Source organism: Orycteropus afer, unplaced genomic scaffold (genome assembly GCF_000298275.1).
Source record: "Orycteropus afer afer isolate SDZICR_OR568_19922 unplaced genomic scaffold, OryAfe1.0 scaffold00358, whole genome shotgun sequence".
NCBI classification, from domain to species: Eukaryota; Metazoa; Chordata; class Mammalia; order Tubulidentata; family Orycteropodidae; genus Orycteropus; species Orycteropus afer.
Genome location: NW_006921945.1, coordinates 557,408 through 576,614, shown reverse-complemented (window position 1 = coordinate 576,614; position 19,207 = coordinate 557,408). Strand labels below are relative to the sequence as shown.

General features: G+C 46.8%; 2 protein-coding genes across 2 annotated transcripts in view; one reads left to right on the top strand and one right to left on the bottom strand.

Moving 5' to 3' along the window:
• DENND11 (DENN domain containing 11) overlaps window positions 1-2,422 on the bottom strand; it is a 44,234-nt gene extending 41,812 nt beyond the window's left edge. Inside the window, exons 1-2 of the mRNA XM_007952780.1 lie at window positions 2,316-2,422; window positions 771-889 (exon numbers count right to left, since the gene is read on the bottom strand). Coding sequence (XP_007950971.1) covers window positions 771-889; window positions 2,316-2,422 — 226 coding nt within the window. The remainder of the gene's footprint in view (window positions 1-770; window positions 890-2,315) is intronic.
• A 67-nt stretch (window positions 2,423-2,489) lies between these two features.
• WEE2 (WEE2 oocyte meiosis inhibiting kinase) overlaps window positions 2,490-19,207 on the top strand; it is a 36,299-nt gene continuing 19,581 nt past the window's right edge. Inside the window, exons 1-5 of the mRNA XM_007952779.1 lie at window positions 2,490-2,834; window positions 7,165-7,361; window positions 9,562-9,613; window positions 12,917-13,089; window positions 14,229-14,350. Of these exons, the coding sequence (XP_007950970.1) occupies window positions 2,490-2,834; window positions 7,165-7,361; window positions 9,562-9,613; window positions 12,917-13,089; window positions 14,229-14,350 (889 nt within the window). The remainder of the gene's footprint in view (window positions 2,835-7,164; window positions 7,362-9,561; window positions 9,614-12,916; window positions 13,090-14,228; window positions 14,351-19,207) is intronic.

Sequence of the window (19,207 nt, the reverse complement as noted above, 5' to 3'; positions counted from 1 at the left end):
TGACAGCCTTGGAGACCCTGTGGGCAGTTCCACTCTGTCCTCTAGGGGCTCTGTGGGTCGGAATAGACTTCACGGCAGTGGGTGTGGTTTGGGCCTTCCTTCTGTGAAGACTGACAGCCTTGGAGACCCTGTGGGCAGTCCCACTCTGTCCTCTAGGGGCGCTGTGACTTGGAATCGACTCAACGGCATGGGTTTTATACATAAAGTCACCATGAATAGTTGACTTGACGGCAACTCACAACAACAATCCTGAAGCCTTACCTGTGAGGGGCAGCACCTGGGAATGGGGGTTGATAACAGAACTGCCATTGGCTAAGCCTGCACAGTGGCAAAGCTGCTTTCCTAGGCAAACAGTGCAGCCATAATAATTGAAGCTGCTGGCAAGGTGGGGAGGAAAGGCAGGTGGTGAGCTGGTCTGTGAGGTCACACCCATGATGCCACTGTGTTGCCCTGCCTGCAGGCCTTGCTCTCAGTTTCCTGCGAGGTCCTGATCTGGGTGTGGAGCCCCTGGCCTGGGAGGCTGGGTGGTCAGCATGCATGTGAGTTAAGGTAATGGACGCCCCGGCAGGGGAAGGAACAGCACCGCCCGGCCCACTGATGTGGAAACAGGAAACCCGTCCCGGGCTGGCGTCTCAGGTGGTACTAATTTCCTCCCTGGGAACCTGCGCTAACCCTTCGCCTGTGCTGACGGGGTCTCCGTGGCCCTGAGGGCTGCTGGCCTGCTGACAGGGTGAGTGGTAGGTGACTGTGGGCCGTAAGCTGGAGTTTACCTGGTGCTGAGCTATTTGGAGAGGTCTGTACCAGGCGGGGCATAGGGAAGGGTGAGGTGTGCCCCTGGGAGAGGCCCGAAAGAGTGGTTTTCATTGGGGTAACACCCCAGGAGCTCTGGCTGCAAGTGGAAAAGGAGAGAGGGTATGGAGGGCTTGGTGCAGAAGAAACGGGAGAGGGACAGGAGGTGACAGGCAAAGGCTGATGAAGAGAAGGGAAATGAAGCTGGTTTTGGCCCCAATCATACTTGTCACTGCTTTGGTGATTCCTCAGCACCATTCCTTCCAGGACCCCTTTTATCGAGCCGGCACTTCCGAGACCCTCCCTGGAGGACACTGAGGGTCACACACGTCATTGTCCTTTATCAGGGGCTGCCTGTAAAGTGATCCAGGTCTTTTGTCCTGTATTCCTTCAAAGAGCTTTCTACCCTCACCAAGAGGCTTCCACGAGAAAGAGATTAAGGAATCTAAGTGGTAGTTGAGGAATTAAGAGAAACAGAAAGCATTTCACAGAATAAGGCATTTTTCAGAAAAGTCACGGCCCCTTGGAGCCCATCTCGGTGTTCTTGATCTTCCTGGCCTCTCTCCTGTCCTTTAAAATTCATCGATTCCCTGAAAGCGTTAACTGCTAACGCCTGGCGTAGCCGTATGGGAATTAGGCAGGTGTAGCTGGCAAAGATCTAAGGTGTGTCTTTACCAGGGACGTGACCTCCAGCCATGAAAAGATATTCAGCTGATGCAAAATTGTGATGAATTCTTGTTAGCCTTTGGCCAGGAGCCCTGGGGCACAGTGGTTAAGCGTTTGGCTGCTAACTGAAAGGTCAGCAGTCTAAACTGGCCCAGCAGCTGCATGGGACAAAACTGTGGCAGTCGGCTCGGTGAACATTCAAAGAAAACAAAAAACCAAACACACTGCCATCAAGTACTCCTAGCGACCCCTCCTTGGGTTTCTGAGGCGGTATCACTATGGAAGCAGATTGCCCAACCAACCTTCCTTCTGAGGAGTGGCTGGTGGGTTTGAACTGCCAGCCTTCTGGTTAGCAGTCAAATGCCTTAGGCACTGCGCCACCAGCGCCTTGGAAACCCTTTGGAGCACTTCTACTCTGTCCTCTAGGGGCGCTGTGAGTCTGAACGAATACAGCAGTGGGTGGGTTTGGGCTTAGCTTCTGTCAGGATTGACAGCCTAGGAAACCCTATGGGCTAGTTCCACTCTGTCCTATAGGGTCTCTGTGAGTTGGAATCAATTCAACGGTCACAAGTTTTTTAGGCATTGGGGGGGGGGGCAGAAGGAAGGGAGGGGGTGACGTTTCTAAATGATAAGTGCAAATGAGATTCTTTCCAACGATGAGCTTGTTCCCAAGTTGGCTGATGTGTACTTCTGAGGGCCATGCTAAACTAGCAGTTCCTGGATCCCTGTGGTCTTTCACCTGTGGGCCCAAGAAGCTGCGAGTAACTGGGAGTGTTCTTCATATCAGCTGGACTTGATTGCTCAGACTTGCTGGAGCTTCCTCCCGTCAGAATGGGCATGAGGATGAGCTGGGGTCTTACGGAGGGAAGACGTGCTCAAGGGAGGATACGAACAGTGTCTTGGCGTAGCTATGGGGAGGGAAAGGCAGGCCACAGTTGGGGACACTCAGTCTCTCCTCTTCTTCCATCTGCAGAGGGAAGAGCGCACCACTGTGATAGGCCTCCCTACCTACGTTGCACAGCTCATTGGCCAAGATGGATGACAGTGGAATTAACAAAGAGCTGAAGCAGAAGTTAAACTTCTCATGTTGTGAAGAAGAGACAGAAAAGGAAGGACAGGAGGAAGCACAAGAGAGCCCAGAGGCCCAGAGCCAGACCCCAGAGAAGGCGGACTCCCAGGCCGCAGAGGCTAAGCTCAGCCCTCCCAGGACTCCGGTTCGGAATGTCCGAGGATTCAGCACAGGTCAGGAGAAGGACAAAGTGAGTCCAGGCCCTTTGTGGAGGTCCCCAGTGACGGGCCCTCTCAGATGTCCTGAAACACCAGTCCCAGCAGACAAAAGGAGACGGTCACAGCAGGGTGACAGCCCCTTCACACCCAAGGTGAGTGAGCAGTCGGGGAGAGGGCCAGGTCTCTAAGACCTGAGCTCCAAGTCCAGCAGGAAGAGAAGGAGGTCTTGGCAGCTGGTGGGTATGTGACACGTTTGTCCAACATGGTGCATGTCCCCAGCAACATGTTTATTGAAGATAATGAAGATGGGCTTAGTTAGCAGAAAACAGAATTACATGTCTTGCTAGCTGTCTTCTCCATCTTTGGAACTAGCAGTTATCTGGTAGAGGCCGCAGATTAATCTTGGGTGGGGAAAACTCCTAGTTTACCCGCAAGAGAGATTGAGATCAAGAGATCAAGGCCAACCTGTGCAGCTGGCACATGAGCAAAGCAGGGTCCCAGGGATGAGCTGGCCTATCCGCTCAGCCAATGCCCAGTCAGGACTGTTGTTGTTAGATGCCAGTTGGTAGACTCTGACTCATAGCAGCCACATGTACAAAAGAATGCAGTACTGCACGGTCCTGTGCCAGCCTCACAATCCTTGCTACACCTGAGCCCATTGTTGCAGCCACTGTGTCAATCCATCTCGTTGAGGGTCTTCCCCTTTGTTTTGCTGACCCTCCACTTCACCATAGATGTCCTCCTCCAGGGACTGGTCCCTTCTGACAACACGATCAAAGGAGGTGAGTTGAAGTCTGGCCGTTCTCACTTCTAAGGAGCATTCCAGCTGCACCTCTTCCAAGACAGATTTGTTCGTTCTTCTGGCAGTTCATGGTATTTTCAATATTTTTTGCCAACACCACAATTCAAAATGCATCAATTTTTCTTCAGTCTTCCTTATTCATTGTATAGCTGTCACATGCATATGAGGGGATTAAAATACCATGGCTTGGGTCAGGCACACCTTAGTCTTCCAAGTGATATCTTTGCTTCTCAACACTTGAAAGAGGTCTTTTGCAGCAGATTTGCCCAGTGCGTTACATTGTTTGGTTCTACTCAGGACTAGAAACTGGAAATCCTGATTATATTGCTGTTGATTTTATTGATTATATTGCAGTTCTGTCTTATTTTTATGCCTAGCCTAGTCTTCGTTCCATCCAGCTGTCTCTATTTTACGTGATTATTTTCTAAAGTTCCTAACAGCACAGTGCTCCCTCCACTGTCTGAACATATGCATCTCTTGGCTGCTGCTCTTTCCTGAAGGCACTTCTCTCTCCTTCCTCATCTGGTGAGACAAGGCTCTTCTGGTATCTGTGAGCAAAGAGCTAACCTGTTGGTGGTACTTTATGGATGGACGATGCTATATTGGTATCCCACAAACTGGGTGGCTTATAAGAATGGAACTTGTCTGCTTCAGTTCTGGAGGCTAGAAAGCAGAGTTGAGGCGTTGGCAGGGTTGGTTTCTGGAGGCTCTGAGGGAGCATCTGCTCCATGCTTCTCTTCTGGCTTCTCGTGACGGCCAGTGGTCCTTCCACGCCTCCCTCCTGGCTTCTCGTGACGGCCAGCGGTCCTTACATCTGTTGGCCGGTAGCTCCATCACGCCCATCTCTGCTTTCATCTTCACGTGGCTGCCTTCCCTCTGCATTGTCTCTCTGTGTCTCTTCTCCTCCTTTATAAGCACACCTCTCAGATGGGATTAGCACTCACCTACTCCAGTATGATCTCGTGTTAACTGATTACATCTACAAAGACCCTATTTCCAAGCAGGGTTACGCTTACAGGTACAGGGGTTAGGATCTCAGCATATCCTGTTTGGGGCACAGCTCAGTCCACCACAGGTAGCAAATGAGTGGAGTTCCTTGTAGTCAGCACATCCCTTCATTCTTGCTGCCCCTAGACTCCTATTATGTCTTTCACATTATTCACTTTGGGGTTGGAGCAGGGCTTCCTCCGTTAGACTTGGCGTCGTGGTGTGTGCTCCCTGGTCAGGACTAGCTCTGCTTCCTGCTGGCTCAGCGGGCAGCCCTGGAGATAATCACAGGAACACATGGGATCTGACGGTGGCTCACTCACTGCCAGTGACCCTCTAGTACCTGCTGAGCGTGGGCATCACATCTGCCACAGAATACTGAGCTGCTGGTGTTGAATAGAAGTGGTGACAGAGGGCATCCTTGTCTGGTTCCTGTTTTCAGGGGGAATGGTTTCAGTCTCTCTCCATTGAGAATAATGTTGGCTGGTGGTTTTGTATAGATGCCCTTTATTATGTTGAGGAATGTCCCTTCTATTCCTATTTTGCTGAGAGTTTTGATCAAGAATGGGTGTTGGATTTTATCAAATGCCTTTTCTGCATCAATTGATATGATCATGGGGTTCTTTTTCTTTGTTTTATTTATGTGGTGGATGACGTTGATTGTTTTTCTAATGTTGAACCATCCCTGCATACCTGATATGAACCCCACTTGGTCATGATGGATGATTTTCTTGATATGTTGTTGCAGTCTATTGGCTAGGATTTTGTTGAAGATTTTTGCATCTATATTCATGAGGGATATTGGTCTGCAGTTTTCCTTTTGAGTGATGTCTTTGCCTGGTTTTGGTATCAAGGTTATGCTTGCTTCATAAAATGAGTTAGGGAGGGTTCCATCCTTTCCTATGTTTTGGAATAGTTTGAGTAGGATTGGTATCAGTTCTTCTCTGAATTTTTGGTAGAATTCTCTGGTGAAACCGTCTGGGCCAGGACTTTTTTTAGTTGGTAATTTTTTGATGACCTTTTCAATTTCTTCTTTTGTGATGGGCCTGTTCAACTTTTCCACATCAGTCTGTGTTAGTTTAGGTAAGTGGTGTGTTTCTAGAAATCTGTCCATTTCTTCCAGATTTTCAAAGTTGTGGAGTACAGTTCTCCATAGTATCCTGATATTATCCTTTTTATTTCAATTGGTTCTATTGTGATGTCACCCGTTTCATTTGTTATTTGTGTTATTTGTATTCTCTCCCTCTTTTCCTTTGTTAAATTTGCCAGTGGTTTGTCAATTTTATTAATCTTTTCAGAAAACCAACTTCTGGTCTTGTAGATTTTTTCTATTGCCTTTCTATTTTCTGTTTCATTGATTTCTGCTCGAATCTTGATTATTTCCTTTTTTCTGGTGACTGTAGGCTTCTCTTGCTGTTCTTTTTCTAATTGTTGGAGATGTTGGTTTAAAGTGTTGATTTTGGCTCTTTCTTCTTTTTCTTTTTTTTGACATGTGTGCATTTATTGTGGAGCTGGCACTCCGAATGTGGACTTCTAGCCTCCTAAGCTGAGAGAATCAATTTCCGCTTGTTAGATGCTACACTTGTGGCATTTCGGTTACAGCAGCAGTAGAGAGCTGAGGCACCCTGAACTCAGGTCATCATGCTGCTGTGCTGCACCATCTGGCTTCTCTGGCTTTGATCTGTCCTCTGACCCTTGGTTTAGCTCCAGGTCAAGCTGGTTTCAGCCTTAGGTTTTCTTATTGTACTCCATTTGGGGGGCAAGGCCTGCTTGCTTTTCTGTTTGTTCATGCGCTAGTTGTATCCACTGCTAAGCCCTGAATAACGGGCTTGCTTTTGAGGGGTTATATTGTAATCTCTAGGCTAGTTAAGAGAAGCAGCTCTCATTTAATGCTGAATTTTAAGTGCAATCAGGAACTCCTCTTCCCTGTGTGGTCTATGAAATCTTTCCTTTGCAAAGTGATCATTTCTGAAACATGGCTGGGCCACTGATGAATGGACTGTTCATTTCCTGAAGAGTGGGGTCTCATCTCCGGGCCGCAGCGTGTACCCCACACCCTGCTGCTTTGTAGGCACCAAACAAATGTTTGCATAAATAATCCAGGAAGGCAATCTATTGCTCTGAGAGGACAAAGACCAGTGTTCTGCAGAGTTGCTTTTGTCTGGATTTAATTGGAGTCCCTGGGTGGTGCAAAAGGTTAGCATGCTTGTCTGCGAACTGAAAGACGGGAGGCTGCAGCTCATCTAGAGGACCTCAGACGACAGGCCTGATGATCCGCTCCCAAAAACTCAGCCATGGAAAACCCTGTGGAGCTCCGTTCTCCATGACACCCGCAGGGTCATCACGAGTCAGATTTGACTTTTAACTGTTTATTTATTTTGAAACATAAATAGCCTCGTCTTTGAAAGTTAGATGTAGGACCAGAATTGGTGGACTTCATAGCTAGTTATCAGAGTTTTCCAGGGTGGGGTAGGACTTAACAAATGTACAGATTCCTGGGTTGACTTCACAAATCAGCATATCTAGAGGTAAAGACTGGAATTGGTATTTTTTTATAAGGCCAGTTACCATAAAACTAGTGGGTGCTGGATGAGATGATCTCTAAGACCCCGTTCAGCAAGAACATTCTTTGGTTTAAATATTAACTGGATTTCACTAACCCTGTCCTGACTCCCTTTTGTCATCCCATCCAGAGGCAGCTGAGCCCACTGATGGCCTCCCCAGTGGGGAAACTCTCCTCCCGGGGCTCCAAGCACCTGCGGCTCACACCTGTCCCCTTCATGGATGAGATGACCTCACTGGCCCTGGTCAATGTCAATCCCTTCACCCCAGAGTCCTACAGAAAGTCATTCCTTCAATCCAGTGGGAAGAGGAAAATCAGAGGAGAGCTGTGAGTGCACCATCACCTATGACTTTGAGAACTAACCACCCTGTAGCTCAAGGGTGTAAAAGATTGGGAGTAAGCACTCCACTCGGATGAAATTCTGTGTGGCTCCACACATTCCTGCCTTCTTAAATATCAGTGTAGCTTTTCACCTGCATTGTCACAGAGAGGCTAGCAACTCTCTACTCTGATGTGTACTATGTGTGCCTTCTCTTTAAAAGCGGGACAGAGTAGAGGCCTCAGATTTCCACTAGGACATTGAAGGGGTTGTGGGGTTGCATCCAGGTAACCCCTCTGCTCCTACAGGCTAGCAGTTGGGGAAGAAGGGCAGGCACTGCCATTTTGAATTTGCCATGTGAATGACGGTGATCAGAGTCTAGAGCGAGGATTTGATGTTCTCAGCAGGCGATAGAAGACTGGCAGAAGAAATAAAGAGAGTGTTGTTTTCAGAAGTGCTAAAAATTGGAAACGCAACTGCACTAGCCACAAAGCCTGCTGACTGGTAGGAGTCCTCTAAATGAGGATTTTGCGTGTTACTCTCAGACGTTTCTTTCCCATGTGCCATGCGTGGAAGCGTCTCTGAAATGGGGCAGTCATTTGCGTCATGCATACTCAGCAGCAGAAGTGCTCAGCCAGCAAGCAGGTTTGCAGAGGATTCACTGTCCTGTGATGCGTGTGCTGCTTTGGAATGAACAACTGCGTGTTAACCAGCCTTGTGGCCAGGATAGGCTCTCTCAACACTGTCTCCTTGATCTTAAATAAGCAGGACTTCGGCACAAGGACACAGCAGAAACCCACTCTAGCGACCAAGGGTTCTGACGGTTTTAGTTCTGTGATGGTTTTACAGCGAGTTCTAATTGTTTTCCCTCTCATGGAAGCCAGCAGCAAGGGACCACAAATGTGAATTCCTGACAGCAGAAGTGGTGACGCTTTGGTCACATTTCTTAGTGCTTCTGAGAGGGCGTTTTCTCTCTTAATTATTGTGTAGTTGCTGTTTTGTTACATATTAGAATGTAGCATTACATCTCAGTCACAGGTGTCATGATCAATTTATGTCTATGAGTGCTGGGTGCCACCCCCCTTGTCATCTTTACCCCATATGTCTCCAAAAGAAAAACGAGGAGTGGATGATCTGAAAGGTGAAACATTGCGTAAGGACCTGGAATGCAGCTCCTTATGCCAGCAAGCAAGCCTCAGCTTTCTGAAAAGGAATGGAAGATATCCTAGCCAGGCATTGCGTTGTCCTGCTATGTTTACGGTCCGCCGTGATCCTAATTCAAAGCGCGGTTCTGGGGAATGCAGTGTGACAGGACGAACAAGTGCTTTGGAGTCAGACCTGGCTTCAGGTCTCAGTTCTACACTTACTAGTTCCATGGCCCAGCATCACTCAGTGCTTCTAAGCCCCAGATTCTTCATTCGGGGCTGAATACCCTCTTACTTTCAGTGTTTTGTGTGTTTTCTTGCCTCCAAGTCTTGACGCGGGCTGTTCTCCTTGCCCCAAACCCCACTCCTTTCCGTTCCCCTGCTCTTAAGTTAGTTCTTCCTCTTGGCATTGTAGCTTATCCTGCATCTGGCAAAAACCACCCAAACCAAACTCAATGCCATCGAGTTGATTCCGACTCATAGCAACCCCCATTGGGTTTCTGAGGCTGTAAATCTTTACAGAAGTAGATTACCCCCCCCTTCCTTCTATGGAGCAGCTGGTGGGTTTGAACTGCTGAACTTCTGGTTAGCAGCCTTATCTGCTACGCCACCAACACCTGAGAGAGTCCTTTACTTCTCATCAGGTGGAACTGGGTGCTATCCATGGTACACTATCCTTTTCCTTTTATGAGGGGCCTTGATGGTGCAACAGTTAAATGCTCGGCTGCTAACTTGATGGTTGGCAGTTCGAACCCAGCAGCCTCTCCATGGGAGAAAGACATGACAGTCTGCTTCTGTAAAGATCAACAGCCTTGGAAATCCTATGGGGCAGTTCTACTGTGTCCCAGAGGGGCTCTGTGGGTCAGAATTGACTCAACAGCAATGGGTTTGGGTTTTTACTTTTTATATTGATGTTTCCTGTTTCTACCAGCCTCAAATATAGATATACATTGAAGAGGGGAAGAAATTGTCTCAGTCACTCTCACAGCCCCAGAAGCCAGCATAGTACCAGCTCAGCAAGTGCCAGCCATGCACTGAAAGAACTTTCTCTTTTTTCTCCCAGCGAGGAAGTGAGGCCAGAGGAAGGCATCGTGGAGCAGGAGCTGCCTGCCAAGGTGAGCACGGTGCTTTCCCGGCCGATTCTGGTCCTCGCCCGCTCCGTCTCTCTCTCTCCCACACACACTTTGTGGCTTCACCAGTGCGTTTGCATCTGAGTTCATCTGCACTGTAATCACAGTACTGTACTCTTTGCAGATTGTTGCTCTGCCAGGAAGTATCTGATATTATGTTGCTGAATCACTACCTTGGGGTATTTTTGAATTAAAGATTGTTGTCTCTATCTTTGATCTGGGGAAGAATTCTATACTCGTGGGTAGAAAAGTCAAGGGAAAAATCAAGATATTTAAAGTCCATAAGCAGAAAAATAGAACCTCTGGCACAAAGCTGGAGCTATAGTTTATATGTAAAATTTTACTTCTTTACTATGTCATATTTATTGATTTGTATGATGTTCACAATCTCTGAGCTGCTATTCCTTATTTGAGAGTCTAACCTAAGAAAAGAATACTTCTTAATATTTAATAAGTTAAACATTATCCCCAGAGATGTTTACTGCAGCCTTATGTGTAATAGCAGAAACAAGGGGAGGAAGGGGGAAACTCAGCACCCAACAATAAGAGAATGGCTGTGACTGATTAATTTATTGTTTAAATCAGTGAAATATGAAATCACCCATCCACACAAAAACCAAACTCATTGTCATTGGGTCGATTCTGACACACAGCAGCCCTGTAGGACAGAGTGGAACTAACCCATATGGTTTCTAAGGCTGTAATCCTTACAGAAGCAGATGGCCGCTTCTTTCTGCCACAGAGCAGCTGGTGAGTTTGAACCACCAACCTTTCAGTTAGCAGATGAATATTTAACCGTTGTGCCACCAAACCAGAAAACAAAACAAAACTCAAATTCACTGCCATCAAGTCAATTTTGACTCATAGCAACCACCATTGGGTTTCTGAGGCTGTAAATCTTTACGGAAGTATATTGCCCCATCTTCCTTCTGTGGAGCAGCTGGTGGGATTGAACCAATGACTTTATGGTTAGCAGCCAAATGGCTTATCCACCATGCCACCAGAGCTCCATATACATAAACACATACACACACACACATACATAAAATATGAAAACATAGTTATGTTCAATGTTTGGTGTATAAACAATTCAACATTTTATAAACTAAATGATCCAAAATGTGTATTACACATAAATGAGAGGATTGGAACAAGCTGCAGTCACTGTTAATTCAGTGTCTTTGAATGGTGGGAACTTAAGGTTCATTGGTTTTTACTTCCTCTTAATTTAAAAATTTTTTTGAGGCAAGTTTTATTTTACTTGGAGAGTTAAAATGTGTTAGTTTTTTTTAAAAAATATTAATACTTGGCTATTAGAAGCATGGATTTAATACCAGAGAGCCTTGGGATCTAAGGTAACAGGGTAAGGTAGCACAGGCCACTTGAAGCCCATCTTCATACATACGTGACTCTGACTCAGGCTTTTCCTGTTTGACTAGATTTTGTCTTTAACTTATTTTATACGCTATCTCCTGGTTTCAGACAAAAATACCGACATTTTTTTGAGCACTTAATATGTGCAAATCATTGCATTTAGACCCTAGAACCAAAACCAAACTCACTGCTGTCGAGTCAATTCTGACTCACAGCGACCCCTCCTTGGGTTTCTGAGGCGGTATCTCTACAGAAGCAGATTGCCCAGTCTTCCTTCCGAGGAGTGGCTGGTGGGTTTGAACTGCCAGCCTTCTGGTTAGCAGTCAAGTGCCTTAGGCACTGTGCCACCAGAGCTCCTTTTAGACCCCATGGTGGGGATGGGGAACCTGTACAAAAATCACTGCCCGAGAAGGCTGGCTTTCTAACACCTTCGAAATACGTGTGAAAACAATGTAGGTATGAGTGTGGAGCTAGGCAGTGTGTGTAGTTATGTGTAAATACCTATGTGTATACATATGTGTGATGTGTAAATACATTCCATGTGTCTATGTATATGCTTAAAATCCATCTCTATGCGGGAGTAGAGATACTCTTGCAGGAAACAAGACTTCAGTAGAAGAGATGGCATTATTGAGACAATTCTAGGCAGAGGAGCGGAGGGGTGGCAGCGGGTTGGCAGCATGTAGGTGGCAAACTGGCTTGTTGATGTCTGAGATGAGCGTGGAAGGTAGTGGGTGTGCAACTGGTGTCTTCAGGTCTTTGGACAGAAGTTCAAGAGCAACCGTTAGATGTCTCTGATTCTACAGCATCATTTCTCAAAATTAATGGTTAACAATTAGAAGACATGGCGGGGAGGGCTGGGTAGTTAGAAATACAGACATGGCAGAAACAAAGCTTGAGATTATCTAGGGGCAATGAATATTGCAGCTCTTGATGATGAAGAGTGATTGGAATTGGCTATTGAAAATGAAGAGCTAGGAAGACTCAACATACTTATAAATCTTAATTTTATATAAGAAAGAAAGTCTTGCTGATGGCACTGGGAAAAGGTGACTGTGGGGACATAAGTCAACTTGGATTGAGATTAATGTAAATGTATATGGCTGTTGGTCATCTTTTCCACATGCTTGGAATTGTTCTCAGTTATTTACAGGTTCTCATGTAATATTTAAGAGAATCCTAATGGCTAGTGGCCTTGATTCTCGTCTTACAGATGAGAAAATGGGTACTAACAACGTGTGATTTACTAGCTGAACAATGAGTGGTGTTGCTGGTGGGCCAGTAGGGGGAACACACGCTCTGAAATCGCCAACTCAATTTGGTTCCCAGACAATGAAGAAAAGATTTTTGGGGGAGCGAGTTGACAACAAATGTGTTTATTACATTTGAGATAGAAACATGGGATCTAGACTATGAGACAGGTAGACAGGAGAGGCCAAGGGAGATGTCTTTTTAAAACATGTTTCACCCTGCCCCCAGTGGAGGACAGGAGCTGTCTGGGTCTGAGTACACATGTCCCCTGTAGGAACGTATCAGGAAGATCTGCATGAAGACAGAAGAAAGGGTGTTGGAGAAGATACGAGGGAAACATGAGCACAGACATGTATGAAAGGTTACACGAAGCAGAGAGAAGTTCACTTGTGTATGGACACATACTTGAGTATGGATGCACATAGAATCCATTGGGTCTGCCTCAGAAGTCTTTTTGAAAGCTAAGAGCAACATAGGAATTCAACATGCCTTGACTTAAAAGAATAATTATTGTGATGAAAACATACACAAGACATTCACCAATCCACAGTTTCTGTGTGTGTGATTCAATGTCATTGATGGTGTTCTTCAACATGCCTCAACTTGATGGCTCACAATGTGTTCGGAAGAATTTTATTTGAACTTCCTTTTTCATTTTTTCAGAGATCTGTCCTACGAGAAACCAACATGACTTCCCGCTACGAAAAGGAATTCCTGGAGGTTGAAAAGATTGGGGTTGGGGAGTTTGGTACCGTCTACAAGTGCGTTAAGAGGTTGGATGGATGTGTTTACGCCATAAAACGCTCCACGAAACCTTTCACAGGGTTTTCAGATGAGTGAGTACCTTTGCAATGTACCGAAAGTACACAGTGGGACTGGAGAGCTGTTTCTTGTCAAAATAGCATAAATAATATTTTGATATCATTAACATACCATTGTCTTTTTTTGTTACCCTCCCTCATTTCTATGCTGTCTCACATTCATAGCAGTCCTGAGTTTTCCAGATCGGCAACGAGTTTTTTCCTAAATTATGACCTGATGATTTCAGACTGTGGGTTTAGCTTTGTTTGTGATTGGCCTCTTGGCCTCCTACTACTGGTCTTCCTGGTTTTTTTTAATGACTGATTTGTGGAATGTCTTCTGTGCCTGCTCAGTTCATCAGAAATATTGACGAGTTGGAAGGCACTGCTGACTCACTGGCTTGCCTTGCCTTGTATCAATAATGAAGTCAATAGTCAAGCTATTAACAGGCATTTATGTTGCATTCCCAGAGCTAGTTGTTCAAAATTTGTTCCTTGATCACAGGGAAAACAAACATTTTCTGATTCAGCCAGTGCTCTTCAGATGTTTAGGATACAATACTTCGCATGTTGGATCTGAAATTACAGGCTTTGGAATCCCGCATTTTTATACTGGAATTCACCAAGAACTGCATTCTGCTTTTATTGGGTGGCCTCTCCTATTCCATAGTGAATAACTCTCCCCAAGACTGCCCCTTTGGCTGCATCATGTTGATTGCGTTTAGTGGTAACATGGAGTCTTCATGGAAAAGACACAGCCCTGTCACAATGTGCACAGTCAGGCCCAGGGTGCCTCCTTGGTCGGTCCTTTAAGATTTCTTACAAGCCCATGGCTGTGCCACCTCTTTAACTGGAGACTACAGTACAGTGTAATTAGGACCCAGAGCATGTCCATCACTGAGCACAGGCAGACCAAGTCCTGGCCTTGGGCCGGTTCTTCCCTCTGAGAATCTGGGTCAGCTGCCTAGCTGCCTGGAGCTTGCGTCGCCCCCGGGCCCTGGGAAGAGCGGTGCCTGCTGTGGCCAGCGGTTAGGGAGAGTGACTGAGAGAGAATCACGGGAGAGGTAGCGGGCGCTCAGGACGTGTCCTGCCAGTGTGTTACCCATGCCTCGTCCTCGGACGGCATTTTGTGAGCACTGTCTTAGTGACCTTTCCTCGGTGCCCTTCCGTCTCAGGGATTTGGCTTTGCGGGAAGTGTATGCTCATGCAGTGCTTGGACATCACCCCCACGTGGTGCGTTACTACTCGGCCTGGGCGGAAGACGACCACATGATCATTCAGAACGAGTACTGCAATGGTAGGTGCCGGGCGAATGGCTGCAAATAGCGCTGATGTGATGGACAACCAGACCATCTTCTTTATGTTATGCCTGTTGACTTCAGTGTCTCCCAAAGCTATGATCCTGAGCCCCCATGCACAGGGCCTCTTTCCTCAGCGTGGTTGGTTATGACTGAGACGTTTTCCTAACCTTGTCGCCTGGATGGTCTGCTACGTTGGTTCATGGATGGATTGGCAGTACGTTGGATGTGCACCCACTCCTAGAGTATGGTTATCACTGCTATTCCAGGGTCGTGTGTAATCGTACTCATCTATGTTTCCTTGAACCCCTGAGCTCCTCCCAGGGCCCTGCTCTGCCTTGATCATTTTGTGCTGACCTCCCCCCACCTACCTAGCCTTTCCCTTCAGCCTAGTTAATAGGCGTCTGCCGTCTGGTGAGTGATTCACCCTCTCCTTCTCCCATCCCTGGGGCTTCCAAACATGGTTCTTTCTGTGAATAAGCCTTCTTTTAACTTTTTACCGCACTGGTCTCCTACAGTGGTTGTCCTTTTGTGACCTCACTCTCATAGTGTCCTCTAGGTTCATCCACATTCTGAGATGTTTTGCGGATCCATTGTTGTTTCACCACATTGCTCAGTATTCTGTTGTGCCTGTGTGCCGTAGTTTGTGGATCCATTCATCCGCTGATGGGCACTTAGGTTGTTTCCATTTTGTTGTGGTGGTGAATAACGTTGTGATGAACATGAGTGCACATAAATCTGTTCATGTCGTGGCTCTTATTTCTCTAGGACGTATACCAAGCATGGGATCGCTGGATCCGATGGTATTCCTAGTCACAATTTCTGAAGAAATTGTTGCTTCCATAAAGATGACAGCCTTGGAAACCCTGTGGGGCAGTGCTACTCTGTCCTCCAGGGGTGCTGTGAGTTTTTTTAAATTGTTGTTGTTGTAGTTAGGTGCCATTGAGTCAGCCCCAACTCACAGTGACCCCATATACAGTACAGAACAGTACGGTCCTGCACCATCCACACAACCCTTGTAGTGCTTGAACCCATTGTTGAAACCACCATGTCAGTCCGTCTTGAGGGTCTTCCTCTTTTTTTGCTGACCCCCCTCAGTTGGATGCTGTCTTACAGGTGGAACCTTTCTGGGTTTTCCAGACAAGAGATGAAGTATTTCCTAAACTATCATGTGATTGTTTCAGATTGTATTGTTTTGCTTGTTTTTTGGTGGGTCTTTTGAAGTGAGTGACTTTAAGGAAAGGCTTCTTCAGAAGTCTTTGCCTCGTAGTTTATGCCAGCATGCAGTCACCCCTATGCAGTCCGCTAACCCTAACCCTAACTATAGCCTCGCTTAGGAGCAGAGTGCTGGGAGAGATGTGCTGAGCTGAAAATGACTTTTCCTGTCATTCTGCCAAAGCCCCTGTGTGTGTAGCTGATACATTGACACTATCACTCCCTTCAATCTTTACTTGGTGCTCAGAGACAAAACTATTACCCTCTGGTAGTGTAGTGCCTAAGGCACCTGACTGCTAATCAGAAGACTGGCGGTTCAAACCCACCAGCCACTCCTTGGAAGGAAGGTTGGGCAATCTACTTCTGTAGTGATAGCACCTCGGAAACCCAAGGAGGGGTCACTGTGAGTCGGGGCTGACTCAACGGCACATAACAACAACACAAGAGTGGTGTGGGTGGTAAATCATCACTTATCATCTGCTAAGGGTCTTCCTCTCCCTGCCGTGGAGGGGATTCTGACTCACAGCGCCCCTAGAGGACAGAGTAGCACTGCCCCACAGGGTTTCCAAGGCCGTCATCTTTACAGAAGCAGACTGCCACGTATTTCTCCAGCAGAGCGCCTGGTGGGCTTGAATCACTGACCTTTTGCTTAGCAGCCAAGTGCTGAACCACTGAGCGACCAGGGCTCCTCTGCTAAGCATTCAGAAGATACAAAGCATGTCCACTATCCTTGTTTTGGAGGGGGTAAGGCTTTTTTCATCTTGAACTGGATGGATGTACAGTCAACTTCTAATTAATTTTCAAGTGGCTCCCTGGGCTTGGGAAAGTTCATGCTTTTTGCTGCTTCTTTCTTTAGAGGTCTGGGCAGGTGAGACAGCGGTGATCCTGAAACTCAGTGATTCCAGTCATATTTCCCTAGGTCCACAGTGACCTGCGAAATCTCGCTTCCAGGTGGCTTAACACACAAAGAGGAGCCCCTTTGGTTTAATGTATTTTTAATCTGTCATTCGGGGTTTGGTGTAACATCAGCTCTGTGCTGTTGTTGTTGTTGTTGTTATGTGCCATTAAGTCCAACCCGACTCACAGTCTTGGGAATATTTTTCATGAAAATATTCATGATAAAGCAGAAAGGTGCCCCCTCATAGAATTGAGCTTGCCCTAATTTTAGGAATGGCCGTTCACATACTGGGAGTGGTGACATCAGATATTGAACCCACCCCCTTACTCCCGGGTCCCCCACACGCCTTCCCTGAGGTTGTTTAATAGTCACACCTGTCATTGGTAATTTTAGTGCTCACCAGATGGCCCTGAGTGTGGATGTCCAACCTGTCTTTTGAGGATAGAGGATCAGTAATAAAACCTCATCACTAGATAACTAAATATGTCAACACTGGGTAAACGAACAACACTGTGAGCTGGTAGACAGATAGCAAATGGTACATCCTACAAAATAAGGACGTGGCATTTTCCTTATTGTGATGTTCTCAGTAAAATAAATCAGACAGCACAGGGCTCTTCAGCTTGCAACAAATAATTACGTGACTCACTGACATGAACACAGGGCTTTATTACTTACATATGAATGGGACAATGATAAACACGTTAGGGTTTGCCAGGAACCAGGCTCCCCCTGAAGCCTCCTGTCCAAGGCCATAATAGTAACCCCCTTGCACACCCCTCACCCCATTGTGGGTGAGGTATCAAGGGGAACTCAGGCCTGGGGCTCTTCTAGTGTGAACCGGAGGGGGGTATACTATATGCTTGACGTTCATGGGAGAAGGGAAGGCAGGAAAGAGGATGGGGCCCTCGTTCAGCGGCAGCTGGTCTGGTCACTGCCGGCCGGGCGGTCTTTTGTTCAGGTTTGTATACTACAGCTCTCCTGTGGGCAAGGTCCCTAACCAGAAAGAACATGCCTCTCCCTCTAAATGCAAGATTAATTTTGGATTAATTCAGATTAATGAAATCTGCATTTTCTGATTAATGATATGGTGGGTCACTGGAGAAATTGGCTCCCCTGGGGTGCATACTTAGCACAATTAAGTGGTCATGGAGACGGTAGGGTTGAGTACGTGCCGTATGGTGCCCATGCGTGAGCAAGGGGCAAAGTTACTGTGTGCTCAGAACAGGGAGGAGGGCTTCTCTGAAAGGGGAAGGGATGGGGGGAGAGAATCCCGATCCCCAGTGTCCTTACCCGAGAACGTTCTGGGGCCGTGGCCGGATGGGACCCTCTAGGCAGGCTGTCCTCCCACACTTCTTTAAGGGTAGTTGCTCTTCTGTACAGCCCGATTTCCTTGCAGCCTTACTTGTGAACTTGTGGGGTTTTCTCCAATAAGTTCATCCCAACTCCTTTCTCTGGAAAAAAGAAAAAATGGAATCCTTCCCTATCGTCCTAGGATCATACAAAAATACAAGTGGGTGGCTTTCAAGAACAGAGCTTTCTCCTCTCACAACGCTGGAGGCTGGAAGTCCGAACCCGGGTCCTGGCAGCGGAGATGGCCGCCCTCCTTGCTTCTGGTGATCACCAGCAGGGCTCTGTGTTCCTTTGCTGTAGACCGCTCACCTCATGGCGTCTGTCCTCACCCTGTGTGTGTGTCTCTGTGTTTAATCTGTTCTTTTCATAACTCAGCAGTGGTTAGCTTTGGGACCCACTCTGCTCTAGTAGAGCTCTGGTGGCATTGTGCCTAAGGCACTTGACTGCTACCCAGAAGGCTGGAGGTTCAAACCCACCAGCCACTCCTCGGAAGGAAGGCTGGGTAATCTACTTCCGTAGAGATACTGCCTCGGAAACCCAAGGAGGGGTCGCTATGAGTCGGGTTCAACTCAAGGCACATAACAACAGCAATGACCTCATTAACAAAACAAAAGAAAATCCTACTTCCAAGCAGGATCACATCCCTGTACAGAGGCCAGGACTTCACTGCAGGTTTTGTGGGCACATCATTCAATCCGTACCACTTGTATGTGGTACTCATGAGGCTGGGGCTTTCCTTAATCGTCTCTTCCTAATTCCTGCCATCACACTCTGCGGTCCCCTATTTTCTATCTTCCTTCTGCTATTAGGAAGATTGGCTTGTGGTCAATGACTCTTCAGTCTCCACCCAGAAAAATAACATAAAATAGTGAAGATTCTTACAAAAATTAATTAAACAAAACTGAATTTAGCCCAAGTTGGAGCAATATAAACATTTCAAATTAAAAACCAGTAAGATGGGGTGATGATTCCTGTTATAGGTCATGGTCCAGTTCATCCACCTCTGAATCCCTCCTGTAGTCTTGACACCACAGTTCTCTAGGAGCTCGGGTGGCATAGTGCCTAAGGCATTTGACTGCTAACCAGAAGGCTGGAGGTTCAAACTCACCAGCCACTCCGTGGAAGGAAGACTGGGGATTCTAGGGGGGGATGAGGTAAATCCTTATTTTAAGGTGTTTTACTCCATGTACTCTGTGAATACGAATACATAAGAGAAAATCAAGTGCAAAGCCAGATGAAATACCGGTAGACAGAAGCATTCAGAGACGATGAATCAGAGTGAGGGGTGTGCACGAGGGTGGAAGGAGTTTTGCTGTAAAGGCAGGCAGACCTGGGCTCAAGGCCCAGCTCCATTGACTAGTTGTGTCTGGGATGTCACTGAATCTCACTA